Source organism: Cricetulus griseus, chromosome 4 (genome assembly GCF_003668045.3).
Source record: "Cricetulus griseus strain 17A/GY chromosome 4, alternate assembly CriGri-PICRH-1.0, whole genome shotgun sequence".
NCBI lineage: Eukaryota > Metazoa > Chordata > Mammalia > Rodentia > Cricetidae > Cricetulus > Cricetulus griseus.
This window is the reverse complement of record NC_048597.1, coordinates 187,440,645-187,459,533: the sequence shown is the minus strand read 5'-3', so window position 1 is coordinate 187,459,533 and position 18,889 is coordinate 187,440,645. Positions and strand designations below refer to the sequence as shown.

General features: G+C 36.1%; 1 protein-coding gene across 1 annotated transcript in view; it reads left to right on the top strand.

The window, feature by feature from the left end:
* Hcrtr2 (hypocretin receptor 2) overlaps positions 1 to 18,889 on the top strand; it is an 86,435-nt gene that overhangs the window by 51,893 nt on the left and 15,653 nt on the right. The window contains exons 2-4 of the mRNA XM_027411401.1: positions 7,687 to 7,865; positions 10,692 to 10,935; positions 16,981 to 17,096. Of these exons, the coding sequence (XP_027267202.1) occupies positions 7,687 to 7,865; positions 10,692 to 10,935; positions 16,981 to 17,096 (539 nt within the window). The remainder of the gene's footprint in view (positions 1 to 7,686; positions 7,866 to 10,691; positions 10,936 to 16,980; positions 17,097 to 18,889) is intronic.

Sequence of the window (18,889 nt, the reverse complement as noted above, 5' to 3'; positions counted from 1 at the left end):
AAGTTCATGTATCCTATCTGGTCATAATGCAATGGAACTTAAAACAGAGAGCAACAAATCTCTGGTAAATGCACATAATCACAGAAATTAAACAACTTATTTATGAATGCTGAATTGGTCAAAAATGAAATCAAGAAAGAAGTAAAAATAAATTCAGTTGAAAGCACAGCACAATAAATCCTCTGGAGCACACCAAATATAGTCCTATAAGGGAAATGTATAGTTATAAGTGTCTATATTAAAAAGTAAATCAGAAAGTAACTAGAGAGATGGAGGTTAGTAGCACTGGGTGCTCTTCCAGAGGACCTAGATTTGATGGCCATCACTCGCATGGTGGTTCACAACTATCAGTAACTGCAGATCTAGGGTATCCAAAGCCCTCTTCCAGCCTCCATGGGCACCAGGCATATATACAAGACACACAGAGTTATATGCAAGCAAAACACACATACACACACACCGAGAAAGCAAAAAAATTCAAAACTCAAAAAGAGTGCCAATAAACTACTTAATGACGAAACTCAAAATTTAGGAAAACAAACACTAAACAACCCCAATTCGGTAAATGGCAAGGAATTATGAAAGTTAGAGCAGAAGTTAATTAAATAGAAACTAAGAAAACAATGCAAAGAATCAAGGAATCCAAGAGCTGTTTCTCTGAGGAGATAAATTACATAGACAGAACTTTGGCCCAATTAACCAAAAGAAAGAAAGATAGGACCCAAACAAACAGAATCCAAACTGAACAGGGAAACATTACAAGAGACACCAAACAAATTTATATTATAACAGAATACTTTAAAAATGTACTGCATTAAGTTGGAAAATCTAAAAGAATGGACAAATTTCTAGATTCATCCAAACCATGAATGTTAAACCAAAGCAGGGGTGGGGGTGGGGGGTGTCTTAAACAGACATGTAACAAATGAGGAGGCAGAAACAGTAGTAAAAAGCCTAAGAACTTAAAAAGTTCAGAGCCAGATAGATTTACAGAAGAATTCTATTAGACTTTCAAAGAAGATATATAGCCATCACTTCTTCAAAAAGAACACTTCTAAATTTTTCCTACAAAGCCTATATGACTCTAATACCAAACCAGGTAAAACCACCACCACCACTACCACCATCATCACCATCACCACTACAACAACAACACCATTGCAGATCAATGAACATAGATTTTAAAATCCTCAATAAAAATACTTGTAAAGATTACCATCATACAGTAGGATTTATAACAGAGATGCAGGTATTAAGTAATTTTATAAACTAACTTAAAGATTTAAAAAACATTGCTTGATCATCTCATTCAATGCAAGAAAAGCATTTGGCAAAGTCCAACACTCTATCATGATAAAAAATATCATGAAGTATAGGACTGAAGGAAACATACTTCAACATAGTAAAGTTTATGTATGACAAAACCAACATAGTATGACAGTAAATGTTATTTTAAATGGAGGAAATCCTCAAAAAATCATTAAAATAAGCAACACAATAGGGCTTTCCACCGTCCCCACTCATTTTCAATATGGTACTTAAAGCATTTTAAGTGGATGAGATCCTCAAAACAGTAACATTAAAATCAGTAGCACAACAGGGTTGTCCATTGTGCTCACTCATTTTCAATATAGTACTTAAAGCACTAGCAGGAGAAAAATAGCAAGAAAAGCTAATTAAAGAGATACAAATAGGAAAAGAAAAGTCAAATCATCCCTATTTGCAGATGGTGTCATATTATACATAAAAGCCCCCCCCCCCCCGCCAATTTCCACCAGGCCTCTAGAAATGTTCAACACTCTCAGCAAAGTTGCAGAATAAAAGATCAACTTATAAAAATGATTAACCTTTCTATATACTACTAACTATCACTCTGAAAATGAGACCACAGGCACACTTGCATTCATAATAACTTCAAAAAATAAAATACCTAGTAATAAACCTAACTGCCAAGATGATAGACCTCTACAATAAAAATGTTAAATCTCTGGAAAAAAAGAAGTTGATCAAGACAATAGAAAATGGAATATCCTCACATGGCCATGGATTGGTAGAATTAATATTGTAAAAATGGCCATTCTCCAAAAAGCATCTTATAGAATAATGGAATCCAAATTAAAATCCCCATAATATTCTTCACAGAAATAGAAGAAAACCCTAAAATTCATAGGAAACAGAAAAGACTCTAGAGAGCCAAAGCAATCCTAAACAAAACAAAACAAAAACAAACAAGCAAAGTAAAATAATTGTAGATGGGTTACCATTCCAGATTTCCAGATATTCTACAGATTTATATGTAACACAAATAATAAAAACCCAAAGACAGATTTGGGGTTAAAGATGAAAATCAGAGAAGCAAAGCAGCCAAGCCATCAGAGAGCTCTTTACTCTACCAAGGCTGGGGTGATCCTATCCTCAATTGCCTAAGACTGAATGCCAGCTCTGAGACCCTCCTCCAGGCTTATACACCTCTCTAGTGCTGGGCTAAAGGTGTGAGCCCTGTTTCTCTTTTAGACTGATTCACTCTCATGTATCCCTGGGTTGCCTTGAACTCACATCTACCTCTGTCTCTTGAGTCCTGGGATTAAAGGTATATGTCACCACTGCCTGACCTCTATGGCTGTGGCTACCTTTCGATTCTGATCTCCAGGCAAGCTTTATTAGATCATAAGCAATATATCACCATAGTTATACTATTAAAAACAGTTTGATGTAGGCATAAAAACAGACATGTAGGCAAATGGAACAGAACAGAAGACTCAAATACAAGAACACATAACTACAGTGATCTAATATTTGACAGAGGACAAGAACATAAATTGAAGAAAAGATATCATATTTCTGCAGATGCAAGGAATACTAGATGTCCATATATAAAAGAATGAAATTAAAGTCATATCTATCACCCTGTACAAAATTTAACACTAGATGAATCAAAGACATCAATGTAAAGCTTGAATCACTTAAGGTGCTAGAACAAAACAGGCATTACCCCACAAGATTTATGTGTGAAAAATGACTTTCTTCGTAGGACCCTGATGCCCAAGAATTAAGGCCAACAGTGACAAATGAGAACTAATAAAACTAATAGCTTCTGTACAACTAAGGAAACCCTTAATTGAGTGAAGAGGAATTTCAGAGAGTGAGAGAGAATCCTTTCCAGCTATATGACTGACAGATGATTAAAACCCAGAATATATAAAGAACTCAAAAAACCCCAAAGATTCAGGGTAGGGGGCGTTTAAATAATGGGCTATAGATCTTAACAGACAGTTTTAAAAGGGAGAAATAAAAACAACTATGAAATATCTCAAAAGATGTTCATTTTTAGCAATTAGGGAAATGAAAATCAAAACAACTTTAAGATTTCATCTTACCCCTGCAAGAATATCTAAGATCAACAAAATAAACAACAACCAATGCTAGAGAAAATGTGAGGAAATGGGAACTCTCATTCACTGTGGCTTGGATTGTCAAGTGGTGCTGCCACTCTTGAAATCAATGTGGAGAATTTTTGAAAGGCTAAAAATAAATCTACCATATGATCCAGCTGTATCACTCCTTGGCATATACCCAATGGAGTCAATGTCCTACTTTATAACACTTGCTTAGCCATGTTTATTGTCACTCATTTATAATAGACAGGAAATGGAAGCAACCATTTTAGTGTACTTAAACTGATAATGATCAGGGAAATGTGGTACATATACACTATGGGATTCTCTTCATATGCAAAGAAAAATGAAATCTGCAGGTAAAATGATGGAGCTAGAAAATATTATATTGAGTGGAGTTACCTAGATTCAGAAAGACAAATGCCACATGTTTTCCTCCATCTTTTATCCTTAGTAACAAATCTGCAGATGTGAGTATGCAAATGGGGAACCACTGAAACTAGAAGGTAAAAAGAGACATTGCAGAAAGGAGAGTGCGAAAGAGAGGAACAGAAGGATTCAGATGCACACACACACACACACACACACACACACACACACACACACTCTCTCTCTCTCTCTCTCTCTCTCTCTCTCTCTCTCTCTCTCTCTCTCTCTCTCTCTTTCAATGAAGTAATTGGAGTGATAATGTCCCTTCAAGATTCATGGTTTAACAAAACTCTATTACCAGACACAGGAAAATGCTTTTTGAGTTGTTGGCCAGAGATGTCCAAGAGACTTCCTAAACAAACTGGCTATATCTCCTGCCTATGGTTGCCCCCCAGAAGTTGAGGATAAGTTCCTATTTCTGAAGATACTGTGCATTCCAAACACTGGTCTCAAAGGAGTCAAGCTGGCTAATACACCATCTCCTCCCTAGGGTCTGGCTTTCATAATACAAGCTGCCAAGGAAAGAAAGAAATCGATAGTCCTACACAGCTGTGATGCCTATAAATATGAACTACAACAATGACCATTATGACAAGATATCCCTAAAGGCACAAGGGTGATATTCATATATCTAATTGTATTTCAAGTCTACTTAGCAAGAGAGAAATCATACCTAGTTCTAAAAACCTAGTCAACTCCCTGGGGCTACTAAGGTCATGAATACCAGAGAAAAGGACCTACCATTGCTACCTTCATAAACTAATATAATTTCTACATGCATTATAAACACTAACTCTCATATTCACAGATATGTGTAGCTCTCACCCCTATCAAAGAATCATTTCTTTGTAGCTGAGATCATTAAAGAATGCTACAAGTGGTCAAAATACAGAGAACAAGTGATAATGTAATTCTTGTAGTTCTTAGGACAAATTGACACCTCAGTAACACAATCCCCCTTCCTAAGGCCGAGGGAGCATTTCAAGAACATATGTATACATATATGCAATGATAATAATTAAAGAAAAAAGAAGGAGTGAATTTGAAAAGGGGTAAGGGGGATATGGCAGGAGTTGGAAGGAAGAATGAGTAAGAAATTACATAATAAAATATCAATTTAACCAAAAAGAAAGAAAGCCTGAGTAAAGATTTCCTATGGAGATGGCTCCTGTGAAAGTCAAAGAGTTGGTATAACTAGAGTATGTGATCAAAGAACACTGTCCATAAAGGTCAAAGCAGATGTCATGCCAGAGTTGTCAGGAGGGTATGACATTGCTGGTGCTAACGGTTACAGTGAAACTGGATATTTACAGTAGGAATAGAAAAAATGTGACAGATGGGAGATATTTTGGGGATTTCAAGCATTTATCACTGGGGAAAAAGGAAGCATATTACATTTCAGAGAAATATAAAATCTAGGAAAAGACTATAAATCTGGGTTTTGATGAATTTGGCATGCTGTGGAAGAAGAAAGTGGTGACTGTTGTAGCTTTGGTCTTGAATGGGTAAATAAACAAATAATATGTGCACAGGGATGTCGTGTAGTTTACATGCCATTTAGAAACAGATCCTGATAATGTGAAATGTTTTCACAAGAGAAGCCAGGGCAATGAGGGTGGAACCACCTTGCTGTGTATAAGAAGAATGGTGAAAGCTCATGGAGAAGTACTGTGGGCAAGCAGAGTCATAATCTATAAATATTTGAACAGACATAATGCAAACTCTCTACTTGTGTTTAAGTGACAGAATAGCACAAGCTCACATAAAGCTTTAATTTAACTGCTCCATTACTCTACCAATAATGTTCTTTATTGATTTTTTTCCTTTTGTTACTTTTACTGGATAATAATGTGTGATGGTTAATGCTGATTTTCAGTTTTGCAGCATTTAGAATCACCAGAGACAAGCATCTGAGAATGTCTTGAGAGATTTTCTTGATTATGCTAACTGAAATGAGAATGCCATTTTCAATGTGATTGGCAAGGTCCTATTTTTTTATTAATTTTTTTCATACATTTTGACCATTCTTTCCCTTTCCTCAGCTCCTCCCCATATCCCTACCCACTCAACTTCATGTTCTTTCTCTCCCCCTGTCTCTCTGGCTCTGTGTCTCTAACTCGCTGTCTCTCTCTGTCTCTGTCTCTCAAGCACTATGTTCTTTCCTGGGCCTAAGTTACACGGTTTAGCATACAATAAAAAGTACCACAAATATTAAATGATTTCCCATTTTCTTATTACAATGTGTTCTTTCATTGCTAGGATGTGTGTGTTTCAAGTATTTATGTGAAATAACTTTTTTTAGCAGTATCACAAGTGAAAACATTTCAGTTTATCCTAATTAAGGCCACCTGATGTTTTGGCTATTACATGTCTGAAACTAGAATGCCATTCCAAGTACTCAAAATTAAATCTTCCAAAATATAAATAATTTATCAATTTATCAATTTAGAGCTTATAGGTGGTTTCAGTCTTAGGAAGTAGTGAAAGTATTTTTTTTCCAAGCTGTGAAACTCCTAATGATAGATGATTGTCAAAGTAAGTTCTTCGGATATTTAAATTTAACAAAGGATATTTTTATTTCTATCCTACTTCTTAAGGTTACCCATCACAGCATCATGTACATTGCAGTTCTGACAGGCTAATGGTACCCTGGAAACCATCATAGTTTCATTTACTGAAATTCATTAGTAAGTGAGGCTAGAACTGTGTGCATGCATAGGTCCTAGAGCTAGTGGTTTTGAAATCTGTATGTGCCAGACGGGTGGAGAGCATAAAATGTAGGAATTTGATGTTCTTTCAGTAAAAAGCAGCTGAGATAGCACAGCTTTCAACAGGGAATTTTCCACAATGCAGTGAAAAGGCTAGCCATTTTTGATTTGGAGGTGATGTTCAGAGGCCATCAAGAGTAATGAAAAAGAGATAATTGCAGCCTAGAATTTAAATATACTCTGTTATAACCTCTTCATTTTTAATAACAAAGGAAGCCTAGATGGAGAAAGTACACATATATCACTTGGAATTTAATATCCATCATTAACTGTTTTTATATTTTATGAGTTCTTAAACGGATCCAACAAATGCCCTTGTCTCAATTATCTCACATATGAAGCATGGCTGCTGATGCCTTCCTGTAAGATTTGTCCAAATAAAGTACTATAAATATGTCAACTGTTTGGATGTTTGGCACAAGTAGGGGTTGAATAATAGCTCAATGGTAGAAAGTTGCTTTATTTGTTTGTTTGTTTTTCTCTCCCATAGTTAAAAATTTTCCTCTGTTGGGTGTCCACCAAGAAGACTTGTAGGAAGAAATGGGTCAAGGTCTTGTATGAGACAATCACAACTCTAATTCTCCTCACTTAATTCAGCCTCAGCAACTATTTCATCTCTCTTTTTTCTTTCATTCATTCTTTCTTTAAATTTTGGTAGGATTTCATTTTGTAGGGTTTCCTTCAGTGCCTTGATGACCCCAGAATTCACTATTTAAAACTAGGCTAATCTCAAACTCACAGAACTCTGCCTACCTCTGCCTCCTCCTTATCCCAGCAACTATTTCTTGATGTTTTTCTACATACTAAGTATTGAAACAATAGAAAGATCAATCAGAGACTGTCCTTCGACTTGACATGCAACCCAAAAACAGCACAGCCCTTATGAATAGGAAATACAGTGTCAGGTCAATGAGCTCATCTTAACCTTAGATGAAAATTCCCAGAGATTAATGGACTGAATGACGACAGTACAGCCTTAAACTCTCTCCTTTTCAGCCCTGTATATGGACTTTTTAAGTGTTAATTATCTTGAATTTTCTCATTGATACCTAGTGTCTTTATTCATTCCCCATCTCTTTTTCTTTCTCTATCAGTCTGCGTGGCAGTGTGGAAGAACCACCACATGAGGACAGTCACCAACTACTTCATAGTCAACCTTTCCCTGGCAGACGTGCTTGTGACCATCACCTGCCTTCCAGCCACCTTAGTTGTTGACATTACTGAGACCTGGTTCTTTGGACAGTCCCTCTGCAAGGTCATTCCTTATTTGCAGGTAATTCTTTTTTGGGCCCTTTGAGAAATTATTTTAAATGTTTTCTATTATAGTCATGACCATCTGGTAAACTAGTTAATTAGTTAAGAAATAAGTATAAATATTCAGAAAGTAAAACACTTAAAGAAGATAATACTTGAGATTTGCTGAATATACAAGTTCAGTTCTAGATAAAATCGAGGCAACAATGCTGTTAATATTTCACAGTCTTCATTACTAGATGAATCATTGAACAAAGTAATGATTTAGCCTCCCCTAGATCAAGTAGCCATGAGCATTTGTTTTTCAATAATCAAGAATATCAGGGTTTTTTGTCTAAATGGTTTCTTTTCATCCTAAGGAATTAAGAGTTATGTGGATCAAAGAGGGGCAACTTGGGACATCAGTTCCGGGTTTGGAATGTCTGTTCTTCCATCTGTAGATGGTACCCTATCAAGTGATGGTACCCTATGTATTCAAAGACTCTTGGCAACTCACTAAAAATGGTAATTTTAATAAGATCTACCTCATATATAGCTGTTATGACAGATTATTTAGATCATTTACAAGAGATTCTTGCTCTGTGATTACCTCATCATGAACTTAAAACAATGCATTAAGAGAGTCAATGACCAGTATCATCACTAGATGTCTCTTGTCAACAGTACCACTGAGACATCTAGTGAGTAAACAGCGAGTGCAGTCTTTCTGTATCTGTTGACAAATTAAAAAAAAGAACAAGTACTTTCAAAAGAATTATTTTCTGACTGTATTTATGAATGTAAAGTCTTTATTAAAATATTCCTGTTAGTGACCATGGCAACACAATCCTAAGAGCTGTGTTCACCTTAGGAAGTGGACAGTGAAGTAAAACACAGGCTGTGTTCCTCCTAGGAAGCATATAGTGAAAGAAAAGATCAATGGTCCCTCTGTATCATCCCACAGTCCCCATCTACCCTTGTCCTTAGTCCCTGCACCATTCTAGGTGGTGATCACAATGTTTCCCAGAAGAAATAATGGGCCTCACGTAAGAGAAATTTGGAAGAGGTCACAAAAATCCATTGCTAGAAACAGTTTTATTTATTCTTTAGAAAGAAAATGTTAGAGACTTCAATTCAGCAGCTCCTTAATGATCTCTTAGACATAATATGTTTTAAACAGCTGACATCATTTATAGTATATGTGGTGATGCCATAGAAATTATAAGCTACATACAGACATAATGTTTAATTATAAGGTTTGTGGGCTAGCATGCTGAGAGCCATCAGTGGATTACAAAATAAACTGTAATAAAATTTGGGGAAATATTAAAATGAATAAAAGGAAGAACATCCTCATCATAAACAATTAAGTAAGAATCTATGGTAGGGTTTATATACAGGTATGGTTGAATTTGCACACAGTAACTGAAAAAAATCCAAAAGCAGAAGAAAATTCTAACATCTGAATATTCTTCCTGTTATTTCCAGTAAATTGTATTTCTCTAAGCTCAGTTCCGCTAATTATCCAAGGGGATATGTCTACTCCCTTTGGTTTCAGGGTAGTTTCAACTGTTCAAATCCTTGGTTGCCTGACAACCTTCATGGTATCTATCTTATGAACCAGATGTTTTGATTGAGAGGATGACGGAGTGAGAAAGTATCACATGTGCCAGGAGTGTGCATTCTGGCTCTGATACAATCATAGCTTGCTGTGCCATGCACCTCCAAGTCTCCAGGGAGGCCAGAACAAAAGACAGGAAGCAGCATTAACAGCAAGGGATGCAGGCAGGGGTGGCTCCTAAAGTCACTGGCATTGGTCCTTCCCCCACTCCCACCCCAAAACAGTTTATAAGCATGTTCTAGAAGTCAAAGGACAAACAGAGATTCTGGATCCTGCATAAACAGTGTCCAGTTCATCCATCTCCACAAGAGAAAACCAATGTGTATTCACAGACTCCAAACAAACTGTACTTGTCCTGTAACTCCTTCAACACCTCTTGTTAGAAGCTTAGAAGCATGCCAGGGCTCTTCCTTTTGTGTAGAAGCCTTGAGTTAAGCAGTTTTGTATCTCAATTAACTCTAATTCTATAACCCCTAGCCCTGACCCTATTAAGGATAGCTCCATACATCGATTATGTAGGAATCAGCAGGGTTGAAACATTTATTTCTTTACATTTCCAAGCTAAAGAATCACTTACATGGTTATTCTCATAAAAGTCTATACTGAGAGGACATACATGTTTTTAAGACCAAGTTACTAATTGTCAGTGAGCAAACTATAGCACACATACTCATGTTCAGAAATTCTCTTTTAATATAGTCTAGACCTTTATTTGTGTGCAATGCATTGAAAATAAATTGGACCAAATTACCTATTGTTATTAGAATTTGAAAAAAGATACCCATGACTTATTTATGCTGATGAAATGCAACCAGTGAAAACCTACACGATAACTTAAAATACTCAGGTCATGCCATTCTTTTTTATTGAAAGAAAATACACCCATGTATAATTTCTTTCCCTCTGAGAATACTATTTACACTATCAGTAGAAAAGCTATAAAACAGAGTAAAGATAATAACTATTCACAAATTATAAGCTGAGCTTTTAATGTGAGAAAACTGAACAGTTTCAAAGTACCTATTTCACATCTGAGAGGAAATAAAAAAGTTTTCTGATGCATTTCTAGTTTTCATCATCCATTTTCCTAGCATGAAAGTCATTTGCATGAACACATAGAGTAGGCTACCCTGAATTCACTTTGCTCTGCTGTAACTACTTGGCTGATAAGGCAAATAAATGCTCTCACTTTATATTTCTGACACCCAGCAATTCTCTTGAACCATGTTCCTTTCTCCCCTCTAGACTGTGTCAGTGTCTGTGTCTGTTCTTACATTGAGCTGCATTGCCTTGGACCGATGGTATGCAATTTGTCACCCTTTGATGTTCAAGAGCACAGCCAAACGGGCTCGAAACAGTATCGTCATCATCTGGATTGTCTCCTGCATTATAATGATTCCTCAAGCCATTGTCATGGAGTGTAGCAGCATGCTCCCTGGCTTAGCCAATAAAACCACCCTCTTTACAGTATGTGATGAGCATTGGGGCGGTAAGTAGTTTTCGTTCATACACTCACATAGGCAGGGTATCTGCAAATATTGGACTAGCATCACTATTGGGTTTATATATTTTATTAGTATTTGTTAAAAGAGTTCAGCAAAAGAATGAAAATAAACTTGAAGTGCAACATAACTTCATAATTAGCTCACATCTTTTGGAAGGGCTTCTTGTACAATTCTTAATTTTCATAATTTTTACAGTGAAAATGAGTAGAGGACTTTATTCAGATAATGCCTCATTTTTACTTATTGCTTAATGTTTTTAAAAACAAATGAACTAGTGGATGAAACAAACCAAATTCTACATTAACAGTTTATGAAAATCAATATAAAGATTTTCTCAAAAAATAAAATATTGAGATTATATATGATCCAGTTATCCCATTCCTGGGCATAGTCCTAAAGGACTCTGGATCTTATTCAGAGATACCTGTGCGTTGATGGTCAATGCTACTCTATTCATAATATTTAAGAAAGGCATCAGCATAGATGCCTATGAAAATATGGTACACATAGAGTGGGCTACCCTGCATTCACTTTACTCCACTGTAACTACTTGGCTGATAAGGCAAATAAATGCTCTCATGTTGTATTTCTGATACCCAGCAATTCTCTTGAACCTAGGTCAGGGCTAGGGTTTATGGAATTATTAGAGTAAAATGAGATGCAAAACTGCTCAACTCAAGGCTTCCACACAAAAGGAAGAGCCCTGGCACGCCTCTGAATATGGAACATTCACGATTGAATTTTATCCAGTCTTAAAGAAAAATAAAATATTCAGGAAAAATGGATGGAGCTGGAAAATATTACACAAAGTAAACCAAGGCCTAAAAAGACAAATGTTACAAGTGTTCTCTCATGTGTGTGTGGTGATATATTGTTTATGATTTAATAAAACTTGCCTGTGGAACAGAATGAAAAGCCAGCCTCTCTAGTTATCCTAGAAACTAGGCAGTGATGGCACACACCTTTAATCCCAGGACTCAAGAGACACAGGCAGATGGATCGCTGTGAGTACAAGGCCACCCAGGGCTACATGAGACTGAATCAGTCTAAAATAGAAACAGAGCTCAGGCCTTTAATCCAGCACTAGAGAGGTATATAAGGAAGAAGCAAAGAGTCTCCTGTGAAATTTAGTTTCCAATCACAGGGAAGACAGGATCTCCATTTCAGCCTTGGAAGAGGTAAGAGCTACTGGCTGGCTGCTTTGCTTTTCTGATCTTCAGCTTGAACTCCAGTATCTGGGTTTTTATTATTCATGCTACATGTGTGTGCTTTAGCATCTAATTTTTTTAAATGTGAATTTGTATGCAAATGAAGGAAGGTTGATAACAGGAAACTAGAAAGGAGCCTATGAGAGGGGAAGAAAAAGATATTTTAAGAGAGAGGGGCAGATAAAAAAAGAGGGGGCCAGGAAGAGCAATAGAACACATGTAACTTTAAAAGTGGAATGGTTCCTACTGGAAATGGGAAAAGAATAGCCTAGAAAACAAGGGTAGGGAGTGGGGGAGTGGAAAGTGGGGAGATTGTCAACCCTAAAACCCAAACTAGGCATGCATAAAAATACCATAAGGAAATCTGCTAATTTGCATGCTAAGACTTTGAAGAAAAATATTTCAATGTAGCTTTAGAAATTAAGTAAGTTTGCTTAAAATGTTAAGAAAACACCAATAAATTCTTATTTTCTTGTTTAAAATAAAAGAATATTTATGAGCTGGTTCAATGTCACATTGATTGTCAGAAGTTCCCAGTTTCCTAATTGCCTCCAATGCAACTAGGTTTGTATTTGTCTGTTGTTTCCAGTTTAAAACTATGTTCTGAAAATATCACCTTACCTCAGAGATGCTCAGTCACTGAGTGAGGCATTATGTCAGATAGAAATAACATCTGGATGTTATACATCTGTACACAACTGCACCCATGATAGTAATATATAAACAAGCAGAATTTTGGAGGCCTTCTGATTCTTTGCCTCAAAACTTTTAACAGAGGGACAAAGCTATCCACACATAGCAGATGTGGATAAGAACAGAGAAAAGGATAATAAAAATTCACTATACTGCCCAGGATGATGCCGCCTTTGGGGATCCCCCATGGAGCGCCTTCCCCTCTCTAGGGAGCAGGGGGTAGACTGGGTAGGGGCTGGTGGGGTGTGGAGGGGGAGGGGAGGGAGAGGGAGAGGGGATTGACATGTAAAGCAGGCTTGTTCCTAATTTGAACTAATAAAAATTGTTATAGAAAAAAATCAGTATGGCACATACTAGTTATACATGAAACTTGAAAGGATCAAACTGGCCTCTTCTAGATAGTTTCACTACAGTTGTGCATACTTGTAGAATTTACACATCAGGAAAGAACGATTGCTAAATAGACACGCAGTCATACTTATTAGAAAGATGAATCAAGCCAGGTGACCCGGAAAGCTCAGGTAGATAGATCCTGAATCCTAAACCAGACAGGGCTACACAGTGATGCTCAGTCTTAGAAAGAAAAAATCAAAGTAACCAAAGCAAGTCAAAATACAACTGTAGTAAGCAAAATTTTACAATTTGAAATTCCTGCTACTCTAAGATATTAAATATCTTTTCAATGAGTTTTACTCTTCTTCTCTGACATTGTTATGTTTTCTGCATTTGTTATCTCTCATATTTTTAAATAAATATTCATTTAATAATACAGTCAAAACCAAACTAAATGGAAAGTTCCTACATACTTTCTTTAAGTATCCTATGTTCCATTTATTTAATGTTCAAACAACATCTAGAGTGTGCTAGGCATTGTGTGCCTAAGAGAGCGCATTCCCCAGTGAGGATGAGAGAAACCACAGTGTGATTAATGGACTTATGTACCGAGTCCTAGGAACACAAATGAGAGAACAGCTTCAGTCCTGGCCATGTGGGCAAATGTTTACAAAGAAGAAGCTAATATTTCAGCAAAGCATTAAAGATGAATATGAGTTCTGCCAACTAGGAGCAGGGAAGGGATATCCCAGTGAAGGAAAAGATGTGTTATAGAAAGTAAGAAGATCCACTCACTGGGCCCATATCTAAAGGAAGAAAAGGAGAAGGCATAGCCTCTGGGATATAGGAAGACTGAAGAAATGATTTTAGAAAGCTGAAGTCTCTTACATGATTTATTTATAGTAAATTATAGCTGGAAAGCATCCTGTATCCTGTAACCTGGTCATTCTTCTGAATCCATGACTAAATTGAGCCCTACAGAGATTACACTATCTACTCAAGATTATAAACCAGTGTGTAGATATCAAATGCAAGAGTCCTACTGAAATGTGGAGTCATTTGTGATTATGGAAAGGGTCATTATAGAACATACTTAGTACTCAGTAAATGCCAGGGAAGATTTCCTAAGGTATTTTGTAAAGGAGTTTCATTGATATGTTCATGGAGTATAATATAAATGATTGTTCCACACACACAATCAAGCATCACTAACTCCATTAATGAAAAGTTTATCAAACCATGGAATCTTATCAATATATCAATAAATGTAATTAAGTACCATGTTGTGTTTTATAACATCTTTAATCAATAAATGTAAATACACAAAATTTATATCTATTTCTACCATTTTATTATCTAGCTTTTATACAGATATTCAAAAGTCATGATAAAACTATTTGAAAGTAGTTTGATAATAGCCCACAATTACTCAAAAATGCTTCTAAGGGCTAAAGTTAATTGATACTGAATTTAAATGATCATCTATAAAATAATCAAGCAATAAGAACTAATAATTTGTCTTCAGCTATTCAGTTATAAATTACCAGTAATTTACTGCTTTTAAGGAAAATGTAAAATAATTTAAAATAATTTGTGATCCTTTAACTCATTAATGAGTTCATTGAGACTTCTTCATGGAGACTTTAAAATTCCATGCCCAAATTGAAGGGTTAAAGGTCAGAAGAGGCATTATATAACTCTCTTGGTTTCCCTTCTATTGCTGTGATAAGCACAATGACAAAACCAACTTGAAGGAAAAGTTTATTGCGTCTTATAGGTTATAGTTGACCTTGGAGGGAGGATGGAGCAAGAGCTTAAGGCAGGAACCTGAAATCAGGAACTGAAGCATAGGCCATGAATGAATGCTGCCTACTGGCATGCTCCCCATGGCTTGTTCAGCCTGCTGGAGGATTCAAGAATATTTTAACACATGTAACTTAAATTTTCAGTAGGTTGAGTTTTCACTTATTTGTAAATCTAAGAATGAAAATCATATTTTAAGATTATTACATTATAACCTCTCCAGTAACATGCCCTTGCTAGCCTGTTGTATAATTTTGCATGATCAGCTTTTCTGCATAAGTGTTCATTATAATATTAACTTCCTAGCCAGTTATTAGTATTTTCACTTATTCAAAATTGCCAGAACTTACCTTCCTTCCATCTGTTCAAAACTCCAAATTGCTATGGCAGTAATGGTATCTGCTATGCTAGTGGGAAAAACATTGACAATTAAATTTACTTTCCTCTATCTGTTCAATTTAGTCTGATATAGCTATTACAGCTTCAGTGTACATGAGCTTCAAAGGAGTGTGTGTGTGTGTGTGTGTGTGTGTGTGTGTGTGTGTGTGTGTGTGTGTAATATATGTGGAATAGAATACTTTCTTTAAAACAAATGGAAGTTCAAAGCCACTCAGGTATCTGAGAATTGCTGAGGTCACCTTCAAGTTGTTTTAAAATTGGCTCAGCAAATGCTGTTCAGGCTGCTGTACTTCAAATGGAATGCTATCTGCTATTCCTACAGTACTTGAATTCTATTGCTCTTTATTTAATGGTCTGTTTTACAAGATAAACTTGAAAGGAAATTAGAAATGAATGGAGCAGATGAGTGCCTCCTGACCCAGGAAGAGTCTAAAAATGACACCTCAAATTGGTCTCTTATACCTCTAAGCAGCCTATGTACCATGCTGTTCCTTCTAAAATACCAAAAACACAGTAACAAAAAATAGAGAGAAACAAGATAATTTTAGAATAAAGAATACAAAAAATATTGGACTCAAACTCAATTAGTTCCAGATAAGAAGTTACGAGTTTAAGATAACAGAGGCCATTAAAATTATGAATATGTTTAAAATATAACCAGTAATATAACTAAATGCAAGATTGCTAAGTAAATGACAATTATCATGGCCATTAATGTACTTATTATTATACATCCTAAATACAAATTGCTCTTATGATCAATTTAATTAAATATCCAAGGCTCCATCCTTTATATCCTTCCTTAATCAAATGCAGAGGTGATAATTCCACAGCTAGCTTAGTCAGTCACTGTTCTATTGCTGTGAAGAGACACCATGACCAAGGCAACTTTTATAAAAGGAAAATTTCACTGGGGGCTTTCCTACAGTTTCAGAGATTTAGTTAATTATCATCATATTGGGAAGCATGGTCACATGCAGGCAGACATGGTGCTGGACAAGTAACTGAGAGATATGTCCTGATTTTCAACACAGAAAGAGCCTGAGTCCTGGCATGGGCTTTTGAAACTTCAAAGCCCACTCTCCCAGTGATACATTTTCTCCAACAAGGCCATACTTCCTTATCCTTCAAATCTGTTCAAATATTGCCATTTACATTCTAATAAGAATAACTAATTGAATTTAAATTTAGCACTTTATTTTAAACAAGAATTTAGTCATTATTTTTTAATAAAAACAACACAATTTTACCAGGTCTCTTTTAGTAAATTAATATATAAGACAATCTATAATAGTATTTTTAATGAGCAAAATGCAGGCATGCCAAATAAAGAGCCATTTGAGACATAAATTTCCTGATCATGGTTAAACTGTAATCCCACCCAATTTAGAAATGACTAGTTGTTATTCTCTGAGTATATTCAGTGAAACATTGGAAATTATCTTCCTATGTATGCATAAAATATACAAGTGAAGTCATAAGGAAGTCAACTCATAAGGAGTCAACTCATACTTTGAAAGAAAAAGCTGAAGTAACCCCTCTTATAAATCCTTCATTTTAATGTCAGATTTTATGGTTTGACTCTCATCTCAGGTGACGTTTACCCAAAGATGTACCACATCTGCTTCTTTCTGGTGACATACATGGCCCCTCTGTGTCTTATGATATTGGCTTACCTGCAAATATTCCGTAAACTCTGGTGCCGACAGGTATGTAATATCAAATAAATTGTTTGTATCTTCTTTAGGATGTACATAAAAAATTTAAAATTTCATTGAACTAATGTAACACATTCAACATAAGATTGTTTGTTCTAAAGTACTGAGACTCTAGATATGAAAATATCCCTTGATTGTTTCACTGGTATTTAGCAAATGTCTGAAATTCTGCCTTAATAAGTCTACACTTCTGATAAAAATCTCAACCTCAATAATTAACTGAGTTTTTTTTTAATCTGGGAGCAATATTTTAAATTTTTTGTTAAAGATTTACTTACTGTTATTTTATTTATGCAGTGTTTTGCCTGCATGTATGTCAACACACTACATGTACACAGTGCTCTCAGAGAACAGAAGAGGGCACCAAATGCCCTGGAATGAGTTATAGATGATTAAGAGCTTCCATGTGGATGCTGGAAACCTAACTCGGGTCCTCTAGAAGAGCAACAAGTGTTTTTAACTGCTTAGCCAGTTATTTTCATCATAAATAACAATTTAATTCCAATCCCTAAAGAGTATAAATATAAATGGTGGTACTTTAAGTGAAATGTTTGTAACACACTTAACGTATGTGTTATATCTTTACCTTCAATGATCTCATTTACAGTAGATTTAAAGAGTGATATAACTCAGGGTTGTTTTCCTCTGCTCCCCCAACACTCATCCTACTTTCCCCTCTGTGCCCAGTATAAGTAAGAATTGTTTGAAGAAGTTATAATTCTGAATTAGAGTTACTGTGACTTACTAGAAAATGATACCATCCATGAGATTTCGTCCATTCTCTCAGTGAATAATTTGTCCTGTGTTAATATCGTCTGCCTTCTAGCCTTAAACTAAACAACCAGTTTATGTGACCAGTAAATTCAGTCTTTAGAGGGGATATGGTGCATAGTGGAAATGACCTTTTTAATACAAGCCCAAATTACCAGGGCTTGGCGAAGTAGGGGGCTCTCTAAGACTAGGCTGGTAACATTTAAGCTAAATCTCTGACTTGAAAGAATTCAGCAAATGTGTGGATAATTGTAAATATGCAGAGTGGCTATCACTCAACTTCTTATGTTTAGTAAGTTATATGACATGATAAAGACATATTCTAACCTGGCAGTAGTGGTGAATGCCTTTCATCCCAGCAGGAGAATCTCTGTGAGTTCCAGGCCAGCCTGGTCTACAGTGTGAGATCCAGTACAGCCAGGGCTGTTACACAGAGAAACCCTGTCTTGAAAAGAAAAGAAAAAAAAATGATAAAGCCTTATTCTTTCTTTTTTATTTAAATTAGAAACAAGCTTCTTTTACATGTCAATCTCAGTTCCCATCCCTCCTCCCCTGGCTCCACTGACCCCCTATTCCAACCCTTTTCTGCTCCCCAGGGAGGGTGAGGTCTTCCTTGGGAGATCTTCAAAGTCTGTTGTATCATTTGGAGCAGCTCCTCTACCCTCCCCAGTGTGTCTAGGCTGAGAGAGTATCCCTCTATGAAGACAGGGCTCCCAACTGTCTCATGTGTGCTCTGGAGAGCAACTAGTGTGTTTTCAGCCACGGAGTCACATCTCCAGCGTCATTTCTGTCACGTTTAAAACAGGGTTGCACAGCTCATAAATTCATACACATTAGGTGGAATAAATACTTAAATCATTGGGAAAAGTACCCAAATCATCACAAAAAGTAACTCAGTACCTCAACAGTCTATGATGTTAGCTGGACTTTCAACTATGTCTGATTACATTTCTAAAATTGCATGTGTTGAATTGTTGTTGTCTGTGACCTTTGTCATTTGTCTTCATTTTGTT